At 33.1% G+C, this 17,222-nt stretch overlaps 1 protein-coding gene across 4 annotated transcripts; it reads left to right on the top strand.

Moving 5' to 3' along the window:
- Positions 1-9,954: 9,954 nt before the first annotated feature.
- LOC110665791 (two-component response regulator EHD1) lies at positions 9,955-16,439 on the top strand. Of its 4 annotated transcripts, none has more exons than XM_021826048.2 (6): positions 9,955-10,819; positions 13,022-13,098; positions 13,225-13,276; positions 15,167-15,242; positions 15,346-15,436; positions 16,023-16,439. In XM_021826048.2, the coding sequence occupies exons 1-6, from the start codon at positions 10,075-10,077 to the stop codon at positions 16,077-16,079; spliced, it is 1,098 nt and encodes a 365-aa protein (XP_021681740.2). In that variant the 5' UTR covers positions 9,955-10,074; the 3' UTR covers positions 16,080-16,439. The 4 variants fall into 4 exon arrangements, with proteins under 4 accessions (XP_021681740.2, XP_021681737.2, XP_021681739.2 ...); XM_021826045.2 differs by having other exon boundaries at positions 16,019-16,439; XM_021826047.2 differs by lacking the exon at positions 15,167-15,242.
- The last annotated feature ends 783 nt before the right edge of the window (positions 16,440-17,222 follow it).

The raw sequence follows: 17,222 nt of genomic DNA, 5'->3' as shown, positions 1-17,222 counted from the left end.
GGCTAGTGAACGATCCTCGCCGTAACTTCCCGATGCAATCACCCATCGCTATGGTGCCAGCTCGTTTAACTTAGTTTCACTTTCTCTCTTGTATTTTTCCTTAATTTTTCTTGTATTTTCTTATTGTTTATTTCATCATTTTATGCCTGTTTACTATCATCGAAGTATAGTTCCAGACATCCTAGCTTGTCCGGATAGACATCAATCGTCGAAATAGTAAAATGTACAGACTATCGATGGTGAAGGTGTTACACAAATCATGCAGCTATCAAGTATCTTCTTCAAAAAAAAGAGGCTAAACCTAGGTTGATAAGATGGATATTACTCCTTCAAGAGTTTGATTTGGAAATTAAGGACAAGGAAAGAGTAGAAAATGTAGCAGCAGATCATTTATCTAGATTGAGCCAAGAACAAGGACAAAATTTAGGGAAAGAGCTTTCAATAGATAATTATTTTCCTAATGAGCAACTTTTGGCTATCATTAGTGCAAAAATCCCTTGGTATGCAGATGTTGTGAACTATTTGGTGTGTAGAATCCTTTCACCTGATTTGACATGGTAACAAAAGAAGAAATTTCTTTTTGATGTGAAGGATTATGATTGGGAAGAGCCATTCTTGTTTAAGAGATGTGGAGATGGGCTGATTATGAGATGTTTAGCTGATGAGAAGATGGAGGATGTCATTAGATATTGCCATTCTCCACCTTATGGGGTCATATAAGTGTTACAAAAACTACAGCAAAAGTTCTTCAAGTAGGGTTCTTTTGGCCACATATTTTTAGAGATGTGAGAAATCTTGTGAATGCATGTGATAGGTGTCAAAGGATAGGAAATATCTCAAAAAGAGATGAGATGCCCCTCCAAAACATATTGGAAGTAGAACTATTTGATGTGTGGGGTATTGACTTTATGAGGCCTTTTCCATCATCCTTTATGAATAAGTAAATCTTATTTGGAGTAGATTATGTGAGCAAATGGGTTGAAGCTATACCATCTTCAACTAATGATGTTAGAGTTGTGGTCAAATTTCTTAAGAAATTCATTTTTACAAGATTTGGAGCTTCACGTGCCATTATAAGTGATGGAGGTTGTCACTTTTGCAACCATCAATTTCAGAGACTATTATAAAAATATGGAGTTAAGCATAAGGTTGCAACACCCTACCATCCACAAACTAATGGTCAAGTAGAGATTTCAAATAGAGAGCTGAAAAGGATTTTTGAGAAAACAGTGAATAGTTCAAGAAAAGATTAGTAATTAAAGTTGGATGATGCTCTCTAGGCTTATAGGACAGCTTTTAAAACTCCCATTGACACAACTCCTTTTAGATTGATTTATGGAAAAGCTTGTCATTTGCCTTTGGAATTGGAACATAGAGCATATTGGGCCACAAGGACATTGAATTTTGACTTAAAGGCTGCTGGAGAAAAGATAATGTTGTAATTAAATGAACTTGAGGAACTTAGACTTGATGCTTATGACAATGCCAAGCTTTATAAGGAAAGAACTAAGAGATGACATGATAAGCACATTAAGAGGAGAGAATTTAAAAAGGGAGATGCTATTCTCTTGTATAATCTAGGTTAAGGTTATTTCCTGAAAAATTGAAGTTAAGATGGTTAGGACCTTACACAGTTACAAAGGTATATCCATATGGAGCTATTGAGATAGGGAATGAAACCTCAGGTACTTTCAAAGTAAATGGGAAAAGGCTAAAGACTATATTATTGGAGAGTCCACATAAAAAGTTATAGAGATTTCATGGCTTACTTCCCCAACTGGGGATGTTTAGGTGATTTGGAGTGGAAGGTCAAGCTTAAGACCTTAAATAAGCGATTCTTGGGAGGCAACCCATGCGTATCCTTTATAGTTTATTAACTTTCTATTTCATTTCATTTGAGTTTTTATCCTCATTAAACTCAAAGGTGACATTTATTTATCTTTTATAGGTATTTCATGAAGATTGGATAAAATTTGGATTTGTAGCAAAAAGGGAAATAATTGAGAGGAAGCAAGTATAAGGCAAATAAGGCAAATTTCTGTAATTTTTTAGGTCCTGTGAATAGTAACACTTTTAAACTTGTGTTAAATTGTTGATATTGAAAATCTACTTGATAACACATGTTTAATTTTGTGTTTTGTGAACTTTTGTGAAATGCAACTTGAATAAGGATCAATTTTGATATTTAGGACTGATGTGAGCTTTATTGAAGTGCAAAAATTATGTTTGTTATAGTTTATCTTTTAGTGTATATATAGTTTTTATTGTTTGTTGAAATTTGTATGTTTTTGTTCAAATTACTTTTCATGCTACTATTTATAGTACTGTTCATGTTATTTTAGTAGCCAATTTTCATGTCTTTTATGCAAATTTTGAGTGCTTAGCATATATCTTAGATGCTGCTAATAAAGTTGTTTTGAGTTTAAGTTTAAGCTTAAGTTCACTCACTTAGGTTGCAAGGGTAACTGCAAATTTGTGCTTAAATTTGAGCTTATTGTCTTCAATTTCTACATGTTTATGGGATGCTTGATGTATTTTTGAGAGTTAATATGTTAAATTCTTCAATTTTCTAGAGTTAGTGTGTAATTGGTTATGGCTAAGGGTCAAGATAGCATTCCATAGCATTTGGACTATTTTTGGTAAGTGAAATCATAATTTTTTCCAAAACCTACCGAAACTTGCTGATGATATTACTTACCTTAAGCTGTACCCTATGCAAGTCATGCTTAATCTTAAGCAATTTTGTGCTTACCATAAGCATTACCCTAAGCCACTAGTTGTTTGTCCTAAATTTTAAAATCCTAAGTTTCCACCCTTTATCCCATTTTTTCACTCGAAAAACCAGAGTCCACTACCACTCTGCTCACCATCTCTTTAAGTAGTTTCTAAGGAATTTTAGAGAAAATTCTTTCTATTTAATTAGACTTCTAAGATTTGGTCCACCTATAGACCCCGAAAATCTAAAATTTTTGCCAAATCAAAATGGCAAAACCATCTTCACCTTCAATCGACCCTAACCCTAACCTAAAACCACCACCACCACCACAATCACTACCACATTCACCACCATTACCCCAAGACCAAACGCCTTCCCTCATTCCACCAACGCCTCTCACACCACAATAAGAAACTCCCATAGAAACCACTATTCTTACCCCATTCATCGAAACCCCTATTGAGACACCCATTGCCAAAACCCCAGTTCAAGAAACAACATAACCAATACTTGAACCTGCACCAGCTCAAGGCAAATGTAAAACCAAAACCAAAATGGCTGTGGGTAGAACCAAGAAAGCTCTGTTGCGAAAAGGAAAGGGTTATCCCCTGCTCCTATGGATTTAGGATCTTTACCTAGGGTTTCTTCAGAGCCAGTCAGTAAGAGAACAAGGTCAGCCTCATGGTTTTCATCACCAGTAGCTCCAGTGCCTGCTTTTCAGTCACCATTGACATCTTCTCAGCCTGCTAGTGTTTCAGCAGCACCATCAGCATTTGTAGATGACATAAAGGAGGTAACTTCTTCATTACCTTGGGCTTTTAAGGATGTAGATATGAAAAATGCATGTGAGAGTTTAGTTTCCAAACCCATTTTAGCAAATAAATATATGGATGAGCACATTTTGAGAGAATTGGGTATATATGATGCTGTGTTTGCTTATTTAGATGTTGTCAATTAGACTGAGTTTGCTAGGATTAAGGAACCAGTCTACAAAGATTTAACTTTGGAGTTTTTGAGTTCCCTAAGGCAGAATTTCAAACCTAATGTTCCTGGCCATAAAGATATAATTTACTTTAGATGTGCTGGTGTGGATAGAGAGCTAGACATGGGCTCTATGAGTGCAATCTTTGGTTTTAAGGATGGTGGATATAAGCAGATTGAGTGGCAACATACTATCTACGATCCTGTGAAGTTTTGGAAGGAAATAGCCCCTTATGGAGGCTATTATTGGCAGAGGACGGCAAAGGCAACTAGGATTGTGGATCATGTGTTGAAATATCTTCATAGATTCATATCTTATACTGTCTTAGGCAGAGGGCACTGTAATAGCATTGTGGGTGCTGGAGACTTATTTTTCTTATGGTGCATGAAGGAGAGAAAACCAGTTAACATAGCTCACTTCTTGGTTACCCATTGGCACCAAACTGTTTCTAGGCACACCACAGGTAGCATAGTTTTAGGGGATATATCACTGCTATAGCCAATTCATTTGGCTTTGATGCTAATTTGTACAAGCTTATACCTGTTTTCGGTGAATCATACTTGGATAACACAATGCTGCTCCACATGGATTTGTGTGAGAAGAAAGGGCACACTTATGTGTTATTGCAGCAAGATAGTGAAGCTAGTGGTTCTACGGCACCAGGTGCTTATGCACCAGCAAACCTTATGCAGGTACCTCAAACAGATACTGAACAGCAGCCTTCACTTGAAATTTTGTCAATTTTAAAGTCCCTTAAAGCTAAAGTAACTAGCTTAACTGCTCAACCTTTAGTCTCCACAATTGAAACCACTGAGATCCTTATTGTTTTAAAGAGTGTAGAAACCAAGATTGATGTTTTGGGCAAGCAGCAAGTTAAGCATAAGAAAAAGCAGGATAAGAAACTTAAAAAGAGGTTTTTATCTCTTAAAAAGAAGCAAAAGCAGCAGAAAATTCAAATGTTTGAGCTATATAACAAATTGGCTCAATCCTTCAATAATTTATACCATTGGGGCCAAGACATATTCCAATAGATGAAAGACCTAATAGAGAACTTAGAGACAACCTCTAAAGCCTCAGACTACCAAGAAGTCCCTGCTGAACCTAAAGCAGACCCTGATGCAGCAACTCTTGTGCCACCAGCAAACCCATCATCAACAGCAAAGCCTTGACAACAATAGCAATAGCAAAAGTCTCTTTAGTTTAGTCGTAGTGTAGGCTTTCTTTCAGTCTTAGTTTTAATTTTAGTCTTAGTTTTGTGCCTTAGGTTTACTTTTGTAATTTGTTTGTTGGATTTCAAACTTTGGTAATAGTTGTAGTTTATTTTATTTTATGACTGTGCTTGCACTTTACACATTTTCTTTAGCTTATTTTATCTTATTTTATTATCTAATATGCTTTTGCAATTATGAATATGGTTATTTTATGAATGCTTTCTGGTTTGCTTTTTGAGTTAATTGTTTAGTTATATTTCATTGCATTTTTAATTTTCTTGCATATTATTTTTGTACTTTATACTTTATTCAGTCCTAATTTTGTTGATATTGATGAGTTGCATAGTTTACTTTGAGCTGAATATGTTTACCATCATAATGATGTAACAGCTTACCCTTGTGCTATTTATGCTTATGATATGTTGCCAATGCTTTTGCTTACACTAAGCAACATCTTAAACAACCTTTTAAGCATTGTAAATTCATACATTTGGGATACTTTTTCACATTTTTCTTTCTAAAGCTTCATTGTTAATATCATTTTGAGCTTAATTTTGGAATTCTTGAGCTTATATTGATTTAATTCCCAATTGTATATATTTCATGAATTGATTGGTTTATTCAATTTTGCCCATCTTTGCATTCATTTTAGACATTGAGGACAATATCTCATTTGAGTTTGTTGGTGAGGGCAAAATTTTTGAAAAATTTTTAAAGTTTTTTGAGGATTTTCATTCGTTCATTTATTGCATATCATTCATTCATGTATAGTTAATCCATACACTTACACTTATACCACACATATGTTTATACTCATACACATACACTTCATATAGTTTTCATATAAATTACACTAGTTTTAATTTGATTTATGCATTCATTTTAGGATCATGCAAATCGTAAAAATAAATTTTCGCCTAGTCCTTAGAGGATTGAGAGTTGCTTTGAATAGTAATTGAGCTTACTTTTAGAAGGGTTTGATGGATTGAAAGCTCTGGATAGGTGCAAGGTTATTAGATTCTTGCCTTAGTTTATATCTTCTTAGCCAAGGGCCACCCAATCAATTGCATTGAGTTTCAGTGCCTAGAAAAAACTATAGGATAAGAAGTAGCTAATTGATGACTCACCAATCCTAGAACAATTCTTCTAAACCTTTCAAGGTGAAATCATAGTATGCACTTGAGAAAGAAATAATTTAGGCATTCTTTGGATTTTAAATTTACATTTTAGTCTTATCCAACCTCACTTTAAAATTTCTCTTTGAAATCAATTTGAGCCTATATTTATCCCTTTCATTTCTTTGGAACCCACATTAATGGCTAGCCATAAACCCAAACACTTATCTATCCTTTATGAGAATAATTCTTTGAGTGATAGATATACTATAAAAAATAATAAAATAAAAAAAAAGAAAAAAATATAGAAAAAAAGAAAAAAATGTATAATAATTAGTTGGAAGAAGTGACTAAAGTAAAAAGGCTAGCAAATTCAATTATGGTATGTAAAGTAATTCACCATCTAAGTACACAAAGAAATGAGTTTGCGGGAGAATTAAAAAGGGGTAATTGTAATTCAAAGTCTATGTTATTTATATAGTCTCTCCAAAAGCTTCAAAGTTATATGCTAGCATTGGTGAATAGCTGTAAAGTTCCTTCTCCCATTTGATTCTTTAAAAAAAAAAAAAGAGAAAAAGAGAAAAAAAATTGTGTGTATTGATCTTTTAATAATTTGACTATTCTCATACTTTGTTACCTTTATCTCCTTGTTAGACACATTATCACCTCTCAGCCCCATTACAAACCTTAAAAGTCTTTTTGATCTTTTGATAGTGTTTTGCTACATTAGTAGAGATTGGAATAGGAGAATTGCCTATGGGATTGGGATATCATTCATCCATTCATTTATTTCCATCATTATATGAGACACTTTAGTTTATGGATGCTCTATAGTTTATTTAGTTATGATTATTCCTCTTGATTGATTGGTTTGGGCTTGATGATATGGATAATTGACTCAAGGCTAAGCGATTATAACTTTAGTAAGGATTGAATTCTTTGTACCTTGAAAGTGGATATATGGTTTGTTGATGGCTAAAGGTAAGCTGGAGAGCTTGGATAAGTAGTTTTCATGAATTTAAGGGAAGGTTCCCTAATTGCTTTTAATTTGCCTGAGGACAAGTAAAGGTTTGAGTTTGGGGGAATTTATTGTACTCATTTTATATAGGCATTTTAAGATAGTTTTGCATCTATTTTGCCCTTATATTTTAGTATATTTTATATTTTTAGCTTTATTTTAAGCTATTTATCAACTTTAGTTACTTTATATTTGTTTTTTGTAATTTTATTATTTTTAATAGGTTTCGTGGTAAATTGAAGGTCAATGAATGTACTAAGAGGTGATTTGAAGAAATTTGGAGCCCTTTAAGCATGGAGAAAAGTTGAAGAAATCAAATCTTGAAAAATTAAGTTCGCCAAAATTTGTTTGAGATCTTGCTTATGATATTGCTTAAGGTATGTTATACTGCTTAACCTAAAGCCTGAGGCAAGTCCCAGGTCAAGCGTCGCTTAATTCCAACATATTCGGAGTTTTATTCTCCAAACCTGTAGAGATTTGCTTGGGGTCTTGCTTGAGATCCTACTTAGGGTAAGCGGTAATACTTAAGGTGCAACTCAGGTTAAGCTAGAAGTCAAGCATGAGCAGAAAAACTCATTTTAACACAAACCTGTCGAGATTTGTTGAAAGTCTGCTTAACCTTAAGCAGATAGGGCATACAGAGGCCGAATTTTGCTAAAGATGTTTCTTAGGGTAAGTAATACCCTAAGCAAACTGTCCAAACGTGGAAAACTCTATTGTCTTAGATATTTTTACACCTCATTTCTTGGCTCTTATCCATTTTTAGGACAAATTTTGAGACCATATAAAAGCATTATTTTCTAGCTTTTACCACAAGAAGTAACAACAAGAAAGGAAGGAAAGAAAATCACAAAATAAGAAAGAAGGAGGACGCCATCAATTTCGAAGAAAAGGAGCTGCTGCCGCCATTTCTGGAAGCTCCAAGATTCAAAGTTTTGGGTTCTTTTACTTGGGTTTTCTATTTTTAGTCCTCTTATCATATTTTTCTTTACTTTTTCATCAATTTCTCTTGTAAATACAAACATGAGTGAATAGAATATTTGAATTTCAGAGTTGAAAAATATGTTTTAGATTAATTTATGAATTTGGACCGGTTACTTTTATATTTTATAAAAATATAAGTTTTGATTTTGTCATTGTCTGCCTAATTTATTTGCCTAATGTTGGTATCCATTGCGCATTATGTTAATCTTTGATTGAAAGACTGATTGGTGAAAATCATTAATAGATAATCAAGGATTAAAATTTCAAATCACGTAGATTTATAAATAAACTGGGATTTTAAGAGGATTCATTGATTGGTTACAAAACTTAATGAATTAGTTAATCAAATATTATACGAAAGTAGGTTTATTTTTCTCAAAATACGCTTTTATTTACTTGAAAAAGATATTAAAGAAATTTAGAATCAATTACCTTCAAACTCTATTTTCTCTTAAAATTGAAATAACCAAGATAAATCCCAATTAATTTATGCATGAACCCTCAACTCTAGAATCATTTTACTATTAATTAGCATTTAATTTCAATTATTCATTATTAATTTAGTTTTATTGCATTTAGATTTAGAATTTATTCACTTGCTCTTTACTTATTTTGTTTAAATTTATCAAATTTATCTTACTCATTTTCATTGATCATTAGACTAAATAATCGCTTAATTCATAGTTTGGTACTCAAATGACAAATTTTTGTGAGAACGATACTTGACTTATCACTTTATTACTTAATACGACCCGTATACTTACGGACTCGCTTATCAAAAATAACATACCATGTAACATTTTTTTAAGTACAATTATTAAAATTTTTAGCCTTTAAATATAAGAAATATTTTTAAAATAAAGTTTTAATTTTTATAAATATTTTTATTGACTATATATATATATATATAATGAGCATTTTTTTATAATATCTGAAATTATAAACTTAAAAGTTTTAAAGTTCTTAAAAATTGTAAAAAGAATTATATAATAATTATCTTTTATAAAATAAGATTTATTTAAAATTTAGTATCCAACATGATAAGTTAATTTTTTATAAGAATAATTACAAAGAGATTATACTATATAATTTTTCGCCTTTACGCCACAACATTATCCATCTAGAAGTTAATTTTTTATCTTTTTATACAGTTATTCAAATATTCTCGTCAAATTAAGTAACAAATTTTATAAAGTCATTTTTAAGGCTTGATTTTAATATATAGATAAATTTTAATAAGAAAAATATAGCACTCATTTAAAAAAATGAAAAAAAAAAAGGCATTTTGATATTTCCTGCCTTGAGAAGTAGAATAAAATTAAGGAGAACAGCTGAGTAGGTAGGATTGTTCTGGGGGAAGTCTGGTCTGGGGACATCAAAATCAAAATCAAAATCACTCGTGTGCCCAATTAAACAATGGGTTTAAAATCCAGAAGGAAAAAACCCAGTTTTTGATTCTTTCGAGCAATGGCAATACATCCACCTCGAAATCCCAAAACCCACCTCACTATCAACATTAGAGACAGACAGACTCAGCAAATAGGCTTCCACGTTTCTATACATGCAGCAGAACAAGCCATAGCCAGAACAGAACAGAGACTATTTCTTCCTCTCAGTGATATCCCCAGGGCACAATCAGCACCTCTCACTTTGCCACACCAGCACACTGGCCAATCCACTGTTGCACTGTCATCTCTCACTCTCAGGTGAGTCTTAGTAATTCTCCCAGTTACCTCCTCCCGCGGTTTCATCTCCTCTTATTCTCAGTGTGCAAATCTTATTTCGATTCTTTAATGTATCCAAAGAGGCCGTTGAGTTTGTTCTTGGCCGTATTCTAGCTTTATTCCATGGGCATTTCTCTTTTTTTTTTTTTTTTTTTTTTTGCTAATTTTAATTATTTTTCATGGATCCCATACTCTACGTGTCAGCCTTTCTGGGTGTCTGCTTTCAGTATTTCATGCTCTTGGTTATATAGGGGTTGCAAGTATACAATAACATACAGAGCCAGCCATTAGCGAGTAGTGAGTGATACTGAGATAGGGAGAGCAATGGATGTGTTTCCAGGAGGTGATGTTCCCACCAACACCCACCAACTTATAGATGATTTCGAAATTGAAAATGGAGGACCGAGTAGTGTAACTGAGCTTGGTTTCTCCAGTGAGTTTGAGTTGCAGCTCCAGCTTGAAAATGATCCTGAAATCAAATTCACTTCACCGCTTGAATTGGATGATGATGATGATGATGCTTTTCTTGCACTCGAAGAAAGCCTCATAACTCCAACTTCTAACATGGTCTATAAACATGTTGAAGGGGAGGCGAGGGTGCTGGATCCAACTGTTAACATGGTTCATGACCATGTTGAAGGGGAGGTGGTGGTGGTAGAGGAAACCCGATCTCCTAATATGGTTCATGACCATGTTCTTTCATATGATGGAGAGGCGGTTGTGGTGGAAGAAACACCAACTCTTAACATGGTGCATGACCATGCTATTTCATCTGAGGAAAGCGAGGTGGCAGTGGTGGTGGAAAACACTCCGACTCTTAACATGGTGCGGGACCATGTTGTTTCATCTGAGGAAAGGGAGGTAGTGGTAATGAAGGAAACACCAGCCCTTCACAGGGTTTATGAGCATTATTTTTCATTTGAGGGATGTGATGCGAGAGTAAGGGACAGCGAAGAGCTTGATCCAAATTCTGTTTTTTTCACTTCTGATTCAACACCTCGTCTTCGATGGACTTCAAAACTTCATAAATGTTTTATTAAAGCTGTCAGACAGCTTGGTGGACCAAGAAGTTAGTAACTCTGTTTAGATCTGTGACTGTTTTATTTTTTTTGTTTATCATTCACTTGAGTTCATAGACCATAAATGTTTTTAATCAACCTGTTTTGGTTAGTTTAATTATTCTTTCCTTACTTGTAAGGATAAAGTGTGATTTCCCACAACAACACCCACACCCCCACCCACCACCCCCCCCCCACTCCCCCCTCTTTTTTTTCCCCTCTTCATAATATGGAAATGCCGTTTGCAAAATGTTAAGCAAGAGATGTAGAATGTTGAATTGATTCCTGAGCATAAATGACTTTTTTCTTCAGTTTATTGAAAATTTTTTATGTTTATAAGATCACTATTTTCTTCCTCAAAAAGGGTATTTTCTTCAACTGTAATTTCAGTTTGCATGCTCTCCTTTGGTACAAAATAGTGACTTAGGAGCTGGATCTTGTTTTATTCGAATTAGTATTTGTTTGTAAGGTTGTCCAGTTGGATTTTTCTGATGAATTTTTGAATTCTCCTTTGCATGCATTTCTAGTGTAATCCAATCTTTCTATTGACTTTATTTTAAAAATTCTCCTTCAAAATGTTATTTTATTGGAAAAATATTCAATTTTTTCTGTATCACATAGTTTTTTCAAAATGAAATAATTGCATATATTACTGGTTATTATCATTATCATATTTTTCAATATAAACATCAGAATGCATATTAGTTACTAGTTGTTTCCAAATCCAGCAATTAGTTGAAAGAAATCATAATCTTGCATTTAATTTTTAAGAGGCTGCTCTAGTTAACATGGAAATTCTTCATCATTTTTGTCTGTTTCATAACATGCAGGTGATCATACTTTCTCTCAATTTGGATTGTATTATGTTCTAAATAATCTTGAGTTTCATATTGATATTTTTGTAGATAAGGTTAATGAAATTTGTAGTGGCAGATATTTTTACCTTTATGTTGTCATCTTGAATTTTTTGGATAAGCGTTTAGTTGAGTTGTCATCTTGAATGATACTTGCAGCAAAATCGGTATATTTATATTTTCCCCTTGGCATTCTCCTCATTGTTTTCATTATATTCCTATTGTCATTCTTTAAAAAATATCCAAACTGGTTCAGCACTAAAGTGAGGTATCATTAGTCCTTTTTCTTTGCAACCATAATTCAGATTATGAGTGGTTTTTTTTATTTATTTACTTATTTTTTCCTCTGAACATGCAACACTTAGCGGATTCAGAATTGGTAGCACTTTTCTTTTTTAACAGTGGCATGTGATTGCAATTCCCCTTTGATGGCTATTGGCTATTTATTACTTTTTGGTCGTTGCTGATCAAATCTTGGTTGATTGATTACATAGATTGTGTTAAACTTATTTGTTTAACTGCTATTCTGACTTTGCTGCATACGTAGAGCAAGTTTGTCATCTTATATAGATACCAATTGACATATATTTTCATTTTTAGTTGTTTTGTCGTGTTCTTGCCGTTATTTATGACAAATTTGTAATTGGAAAAGTTTTTTACTGGATACTTACTGCATATTTGTCGGTTCGTATTGTGTTGGGCACGTTCTTTACTGATATTGTAGATGATCGCATAATTCTGATTGGATGATATGATAATAAAAAATCATGACATTTATTTTGTCGTGCAAATGACAATTTTCCATATTATTGTTAATGCACTTCTCTACATTCTGATTTGTATCAGCTTTGTCATCAGGCATGTGACAATCTTTGATTGAGTTCAGCATTGTTTTTGTGCGTTTTCACAGTTAAATTTCAGTTTAACATTATTGGTTGAAATGTGTGTTTCATATTAATTTAGAAGTCCTAGCGTTCTCTTCCTCCAATTTGGTATTAAATTTTGTCTGTGATGCAGTTATTTGTATATTTTTCATAGGATGCAGGTATTTCTGCAATTCACCAAGTTTCCTTTTTCAGAATTACAGTATAATGTTAACTATCATTTTCGGATATATTCCTTCATATGTTGGTCTTATAACTATGTGGATTATAGGTGCATATTAGTGATAAAATGAGATAAGATAATGAGAAATAGAATACCATATACAAGACAAGTCAACCGGTGAATGAAATTTTATCTGGCTGATGAATCATATTGCTATGTTGTTTCAAGTGATTTGACTTTCAATATCTCAGTGCATCTTATATCTATAATAACCGAAGCATCTCACACGTATGATCGGTAATTCATTATCAGGAGCAACTCCAAAGGTTGTTCAACAAATAATGAAGATTCGGGGTTTAACTCTTTACCATGTGAAGGGCCACCTCCAGGTCCATTTCAACTACTTGACTTGCTTGTTGCCATTTTAGAAGCTATTCTGAATAACAGCTCAGAAAAAAAGGAAAACTGAGATTTACTATGAGGAACTAACCTTGTTAATGTATGACATATTGTAGAAGTACCAGCGAAGCCTATATTTAATGAGGGGGAGTTGGACATCCAAAAATGGTAAGTATTTGAAAAACCTTCTCAAATTAAGTTTAAGCGATCTGTCTTTGCTCTAAAATTCAAGTCCATCGATTTGATAAAGAATAACATGAAAGTGGGGGAATCAAAGGCTTCGCTTATGATATATATTGTAAACAATCACATATGCTGAAAGAAAAAAAGAGAGACAAAATCATTTTAGAAATTTAATAGAGGTCTTCTACGATAAAAGGAAATGCAGAAGAGTATGGATTAGATCTTCTGCAATGCAAGAAAATGCAGAAAAAATGGCGTACTGATTAGAGGAAATAGATTAATATGCATGGAAATAGATGATGAGCAAATACAAAAAAGAAAATAATGATCTTGATAGAATAAATATCTAATAATCTTGAATTTGGAAGACCAATAGAATTCCACTGGATCAAAAAATTTCAATGAAAGTATGTAATAACCTTTATAATATATTTCACAATTGCTAAATTGAAAAAATCTATGCCTAAAGTTTAGTATGTTTAGACCTATTGCACTGCTTCATTTATTGATAAGCAGAAGAGAGATATATTTTCTGTAATCAATGTAAAAGTGGCTTATGCAATATCTTATGACTGCACATTGATAGTTTGAAACTGATTTGGAATGTAATATCTGCTAACTTCTTTTAACTGTCTCTTAGAATATTTCTTGTGTGCTGGAATAAATTGTAATTACTTATAGTGCACAAAATTTTAACCAGTATATTGAGAAGATAAATAAATAAATAAAAAGCCTAGCCAGCTAATATCTTGCACTCTCCACTTAACTAATGCATGCTGAATTGAACCTTTTTTTTTCCTCTCTTTATATTCTAGTGATATAATCAGAGATCAATTAGAAAATGAAGAAATTCTGTTCGATTCAACAAATTCTCTTCTCTTTTGCACTAACACACAAACTGTAGTCATAAAGAACAGAAAGGGAAATAACAATATATTTAGAAACTTTTGCCATTAAAGATGAAAGCAATAAAATTTAAGGAATTGAGAATCGGTTACTGATAGATCTACATATATATTTTGCTATTGTTGGAGAAAAGTGTGTATCTGTGTGTGTGTGTGTGAGAGAGAGAGAGAAAGAGAAGGGAATGGAATGGAATGGAATTAGTGAAAGAGAACTTGCTTCAGGGCCCATTTCAAGAAAGTTACACAATTTGGATGGATATACTGCAATTAATTCTACCTAGATTTCGAAATCCATCTTCACAAAGGACTTCTGAAGGACTTAAATGTTCACTTCATTTCATGAACTGAAATTTGAGCAATGAAATAGGAAAGAAAAAAAAAAATACAGATTCCTTTTCTTCTATTTCAATTTTAGAGGTGAAACATTCATAAAAAGAAGCCTTGAACTGTTAAGAGTATGAATTCCTTACAATCTCCATCTACTTCTAGGAGGTTTGTAAAAGTACAAATACACCCCTCCAAGCCTTCTCTCTTGATGGGATTTGGAAACTTCCATGGAAATGCTTACTTTTGCCTTAGTTCTTTACGCTTCCATTAAAGTAAAGTTTTATACAGTGCATTGAGAATGGATTAGGCTCCTTCTGTATACACCGTAAGAGGGACAATATTTAAAATGATGTTCATGACACAGAACAGATCCTGTAAGATAACTAAGTTACGACTGATGTTCCTGACAAAGAACAGGTCCTGTAAGATAATAAATTACGACTTTATTCTTTGAATATCTTTTGAATGCTTGATGGATTATTGAAAACAAATCTAGAAAAACTTATAATAGATAAAGGGAGGGAGCATATTTGTGGTTGAAATAAAAGCTTTCTAAATCTTCTTTTGGGTCGTATGTCTAGATTATGCATGCAGACATTTCAAGTGTTTCATTTTGAACTAACTTAGGATTTTAAATAACTAGGTAAAAGTTTCTTCGTTTCTCAAGACCCACAGAGTTCAAACAACTCTTTGAGCTTGTCACCTTTCCAAGGAAATGGGTAAGAGAAATATTGCTTTGTTTATATTTAAAGCACTTTGCGTCGGTACTTGATTTTTATTTTGAAGTTGCAATCAATCTAAAAGATGCAACTATGTTTTTAGGTGCTGCTGTTATGTATATGCTGATGTCAAGGGCAAGGGCAAAGCAAAAGTTGATGGAGGAGATGCTAGCAGTCTTTATATGCAAATTCAGGTAAGGTTAATTATTTTCCTCAGTATGGGATCAGATTTTAGATTTGTTATAATTAAAATAAATTTTCTCATTTCTGAGCATTGCAAATTAGTTTTGATTAATTAGTTAGACTGATGTTGAAATGTTGAATGATGAACTTGATCAATAATTGTGAACTCCTTCTGGACTTAGTTTTGTGGTTGCCTATGCAATAGTTTATTTACCAGAAGATATTTGATTCTTCTTTCAAAAAGAAAGTGGGATTCAGTATGTCAATTGAATTTGGAAAGGAACTTGGAAGAGTTCATCTACTTGTGCAGTCTGAGACAAATATTATAAGGTTTCAGAAGGCACAAAGTAGGTACTTGGACCTTGCACTAGAGAATGCATGTAGGATGCTTTCTAATCAATATTTTGGAGGTGCAACTATAGGCAGTGGAAGTTACTTTGGGCAGGGCCTGAATAGCATAGGAACAATGGCGCCAATGTTAACTTTCCATCAAAACCAGTTAAATACATACACTACATATAATTCAATGGATCAGAGCACATACTTCTATTCCAGTTCGTTTTGTTGCTTGTTCTCAAGCTAGCTTCCTTCAGTCAGGTACCCAGCAAGCTCGTATCCGGAAGGTGTCAATTCGAACTGTGTTCGGGGAAGTAAAATTCTGGGGACGTCAATCAGTTACCCTGTAGAAGCCTATCGTCATGGCGTTCTCAACCATGGTTCCTTCAACACCAGTGGAGTTGCTGGGACCTCCAAATGATGCAACAAAAATCAATCTATGCACCATGCAGGTTGGTTATGAGGTATCCCCATTAAATTTCTATCTTCTGCTTCAGTAGTGACTGTAGACTTTAAATAAAGACAGACTATATGTTGTCTGCTCGTTATGAACTTAAGCAGTCGGTTTGTACTTCCTTTTGTACTTGTGTTCGATGTTTATGGTTTTAATGCTTATGTAAAAAACAATCAGCAGTTTCTCATTTCAGGAATGAATGTTTCTGCCTTCATTAGATATAATTCTGCTTAATCCTAAAAAGAAAAGGTACATAATTTGTTCTCTATATTAAGGTCATCAAGATTAATACTACAAAAATCGAGTTTAAACCATTAGCTATCAGTATTATGAAACAGTTACTCGATGATCGGCCTATTTATATGATCAACTATGGCAATAGACCATCCAAATATGCATTACCTGCTTAAACTGGGGTGATTGCAGTAGCAAATGACGCTATCCTATCCTTCATTAGAACATGATCATATATACGATGAATGTTATACTTGTATGATTGGCAATTTGTAAGTATTTAAGATGAGCATTTCATTTCTATTCATAGGATGATTAAAGACATTTGCATGTAATTTAATTTTAAGTAACTATAATACCATAAATACCTCCTGCATAATAACTATAGGAAATGCATATGATGAAAAGAGGGAGATTATTGCCAATGGTGGATCCCTGGATGGTGAGTAGTGGTCGAAACAGTCATACTGGATCCTGGCTGCCTCTTGACTCGTAAAGAATTTCAGTTCTTGTTATGTTTCTTTTATGAGGGAGAGTAATTGGTGGCTCATAATTTAATTAAAAAAAAATCTTTGATTTTATTGATATTATAGTTGTTTTTAGAGTTTTAAATTTATATCTCAATTGAAATAAATGAATAAAAAATAAAAAGAAATTTCATTAATTTTTTTTTTTTTTTGATGTTCAAATTCAAGTGAGGTGGCTTAGAAGCTTAAATAATTCCATTGTAATTTTGCTCCACTTAAACCAGCATCTTTTTATCCCTTTGTAAA

The sequence above is a fragment of the Hevea brasiliensis genome, chromosome 7 (assembly GCF_030052815.1).
Source record: "Hevea brasiliensis isolate MT/VB/25A 57/8 chromosome 7, ASM3005281v1, whole genome shotgun sequence".
NCBI lineage: Eukaryota > Viridiplantae > Streptophyta > Magnoliopsida > Malpighiales > Euphorbiaceae > Hevea > Hevea brasiliensis.
Note: the sequence above shows the minus strand (reverse complement) of the source record. Positions and strands in the feature narration are given on the sequence as shown.

What these genes read in the sequence shown, in the direction of transcription:
- LOC110665791 (XM_021826045.2), top strand. Translation starts at nt 10,075, where the DNA reads ATGGATGTGTTTCCAGGAGGTGATGTTCCCACCAACACCCACCAACTT. An exon ending in GAGTTGGACATCCAAAAATG is followed by an intron (nt 13,277 to 15,166) that starts GTAAGTATTTGA and finishes TTAAATAACTAG; the next exon opens with GTAAAAGTTTCTTCGTTTCT. An exon ending in GTCTTTATATGCAAATTCAG is followed by an intron (nt 15,437 to 16,018) that starts GTAAGGTTAATT and finishes AGCTTCCTTCAG; the next exon opens with TCAGGTACCCAGCAAGCTCG.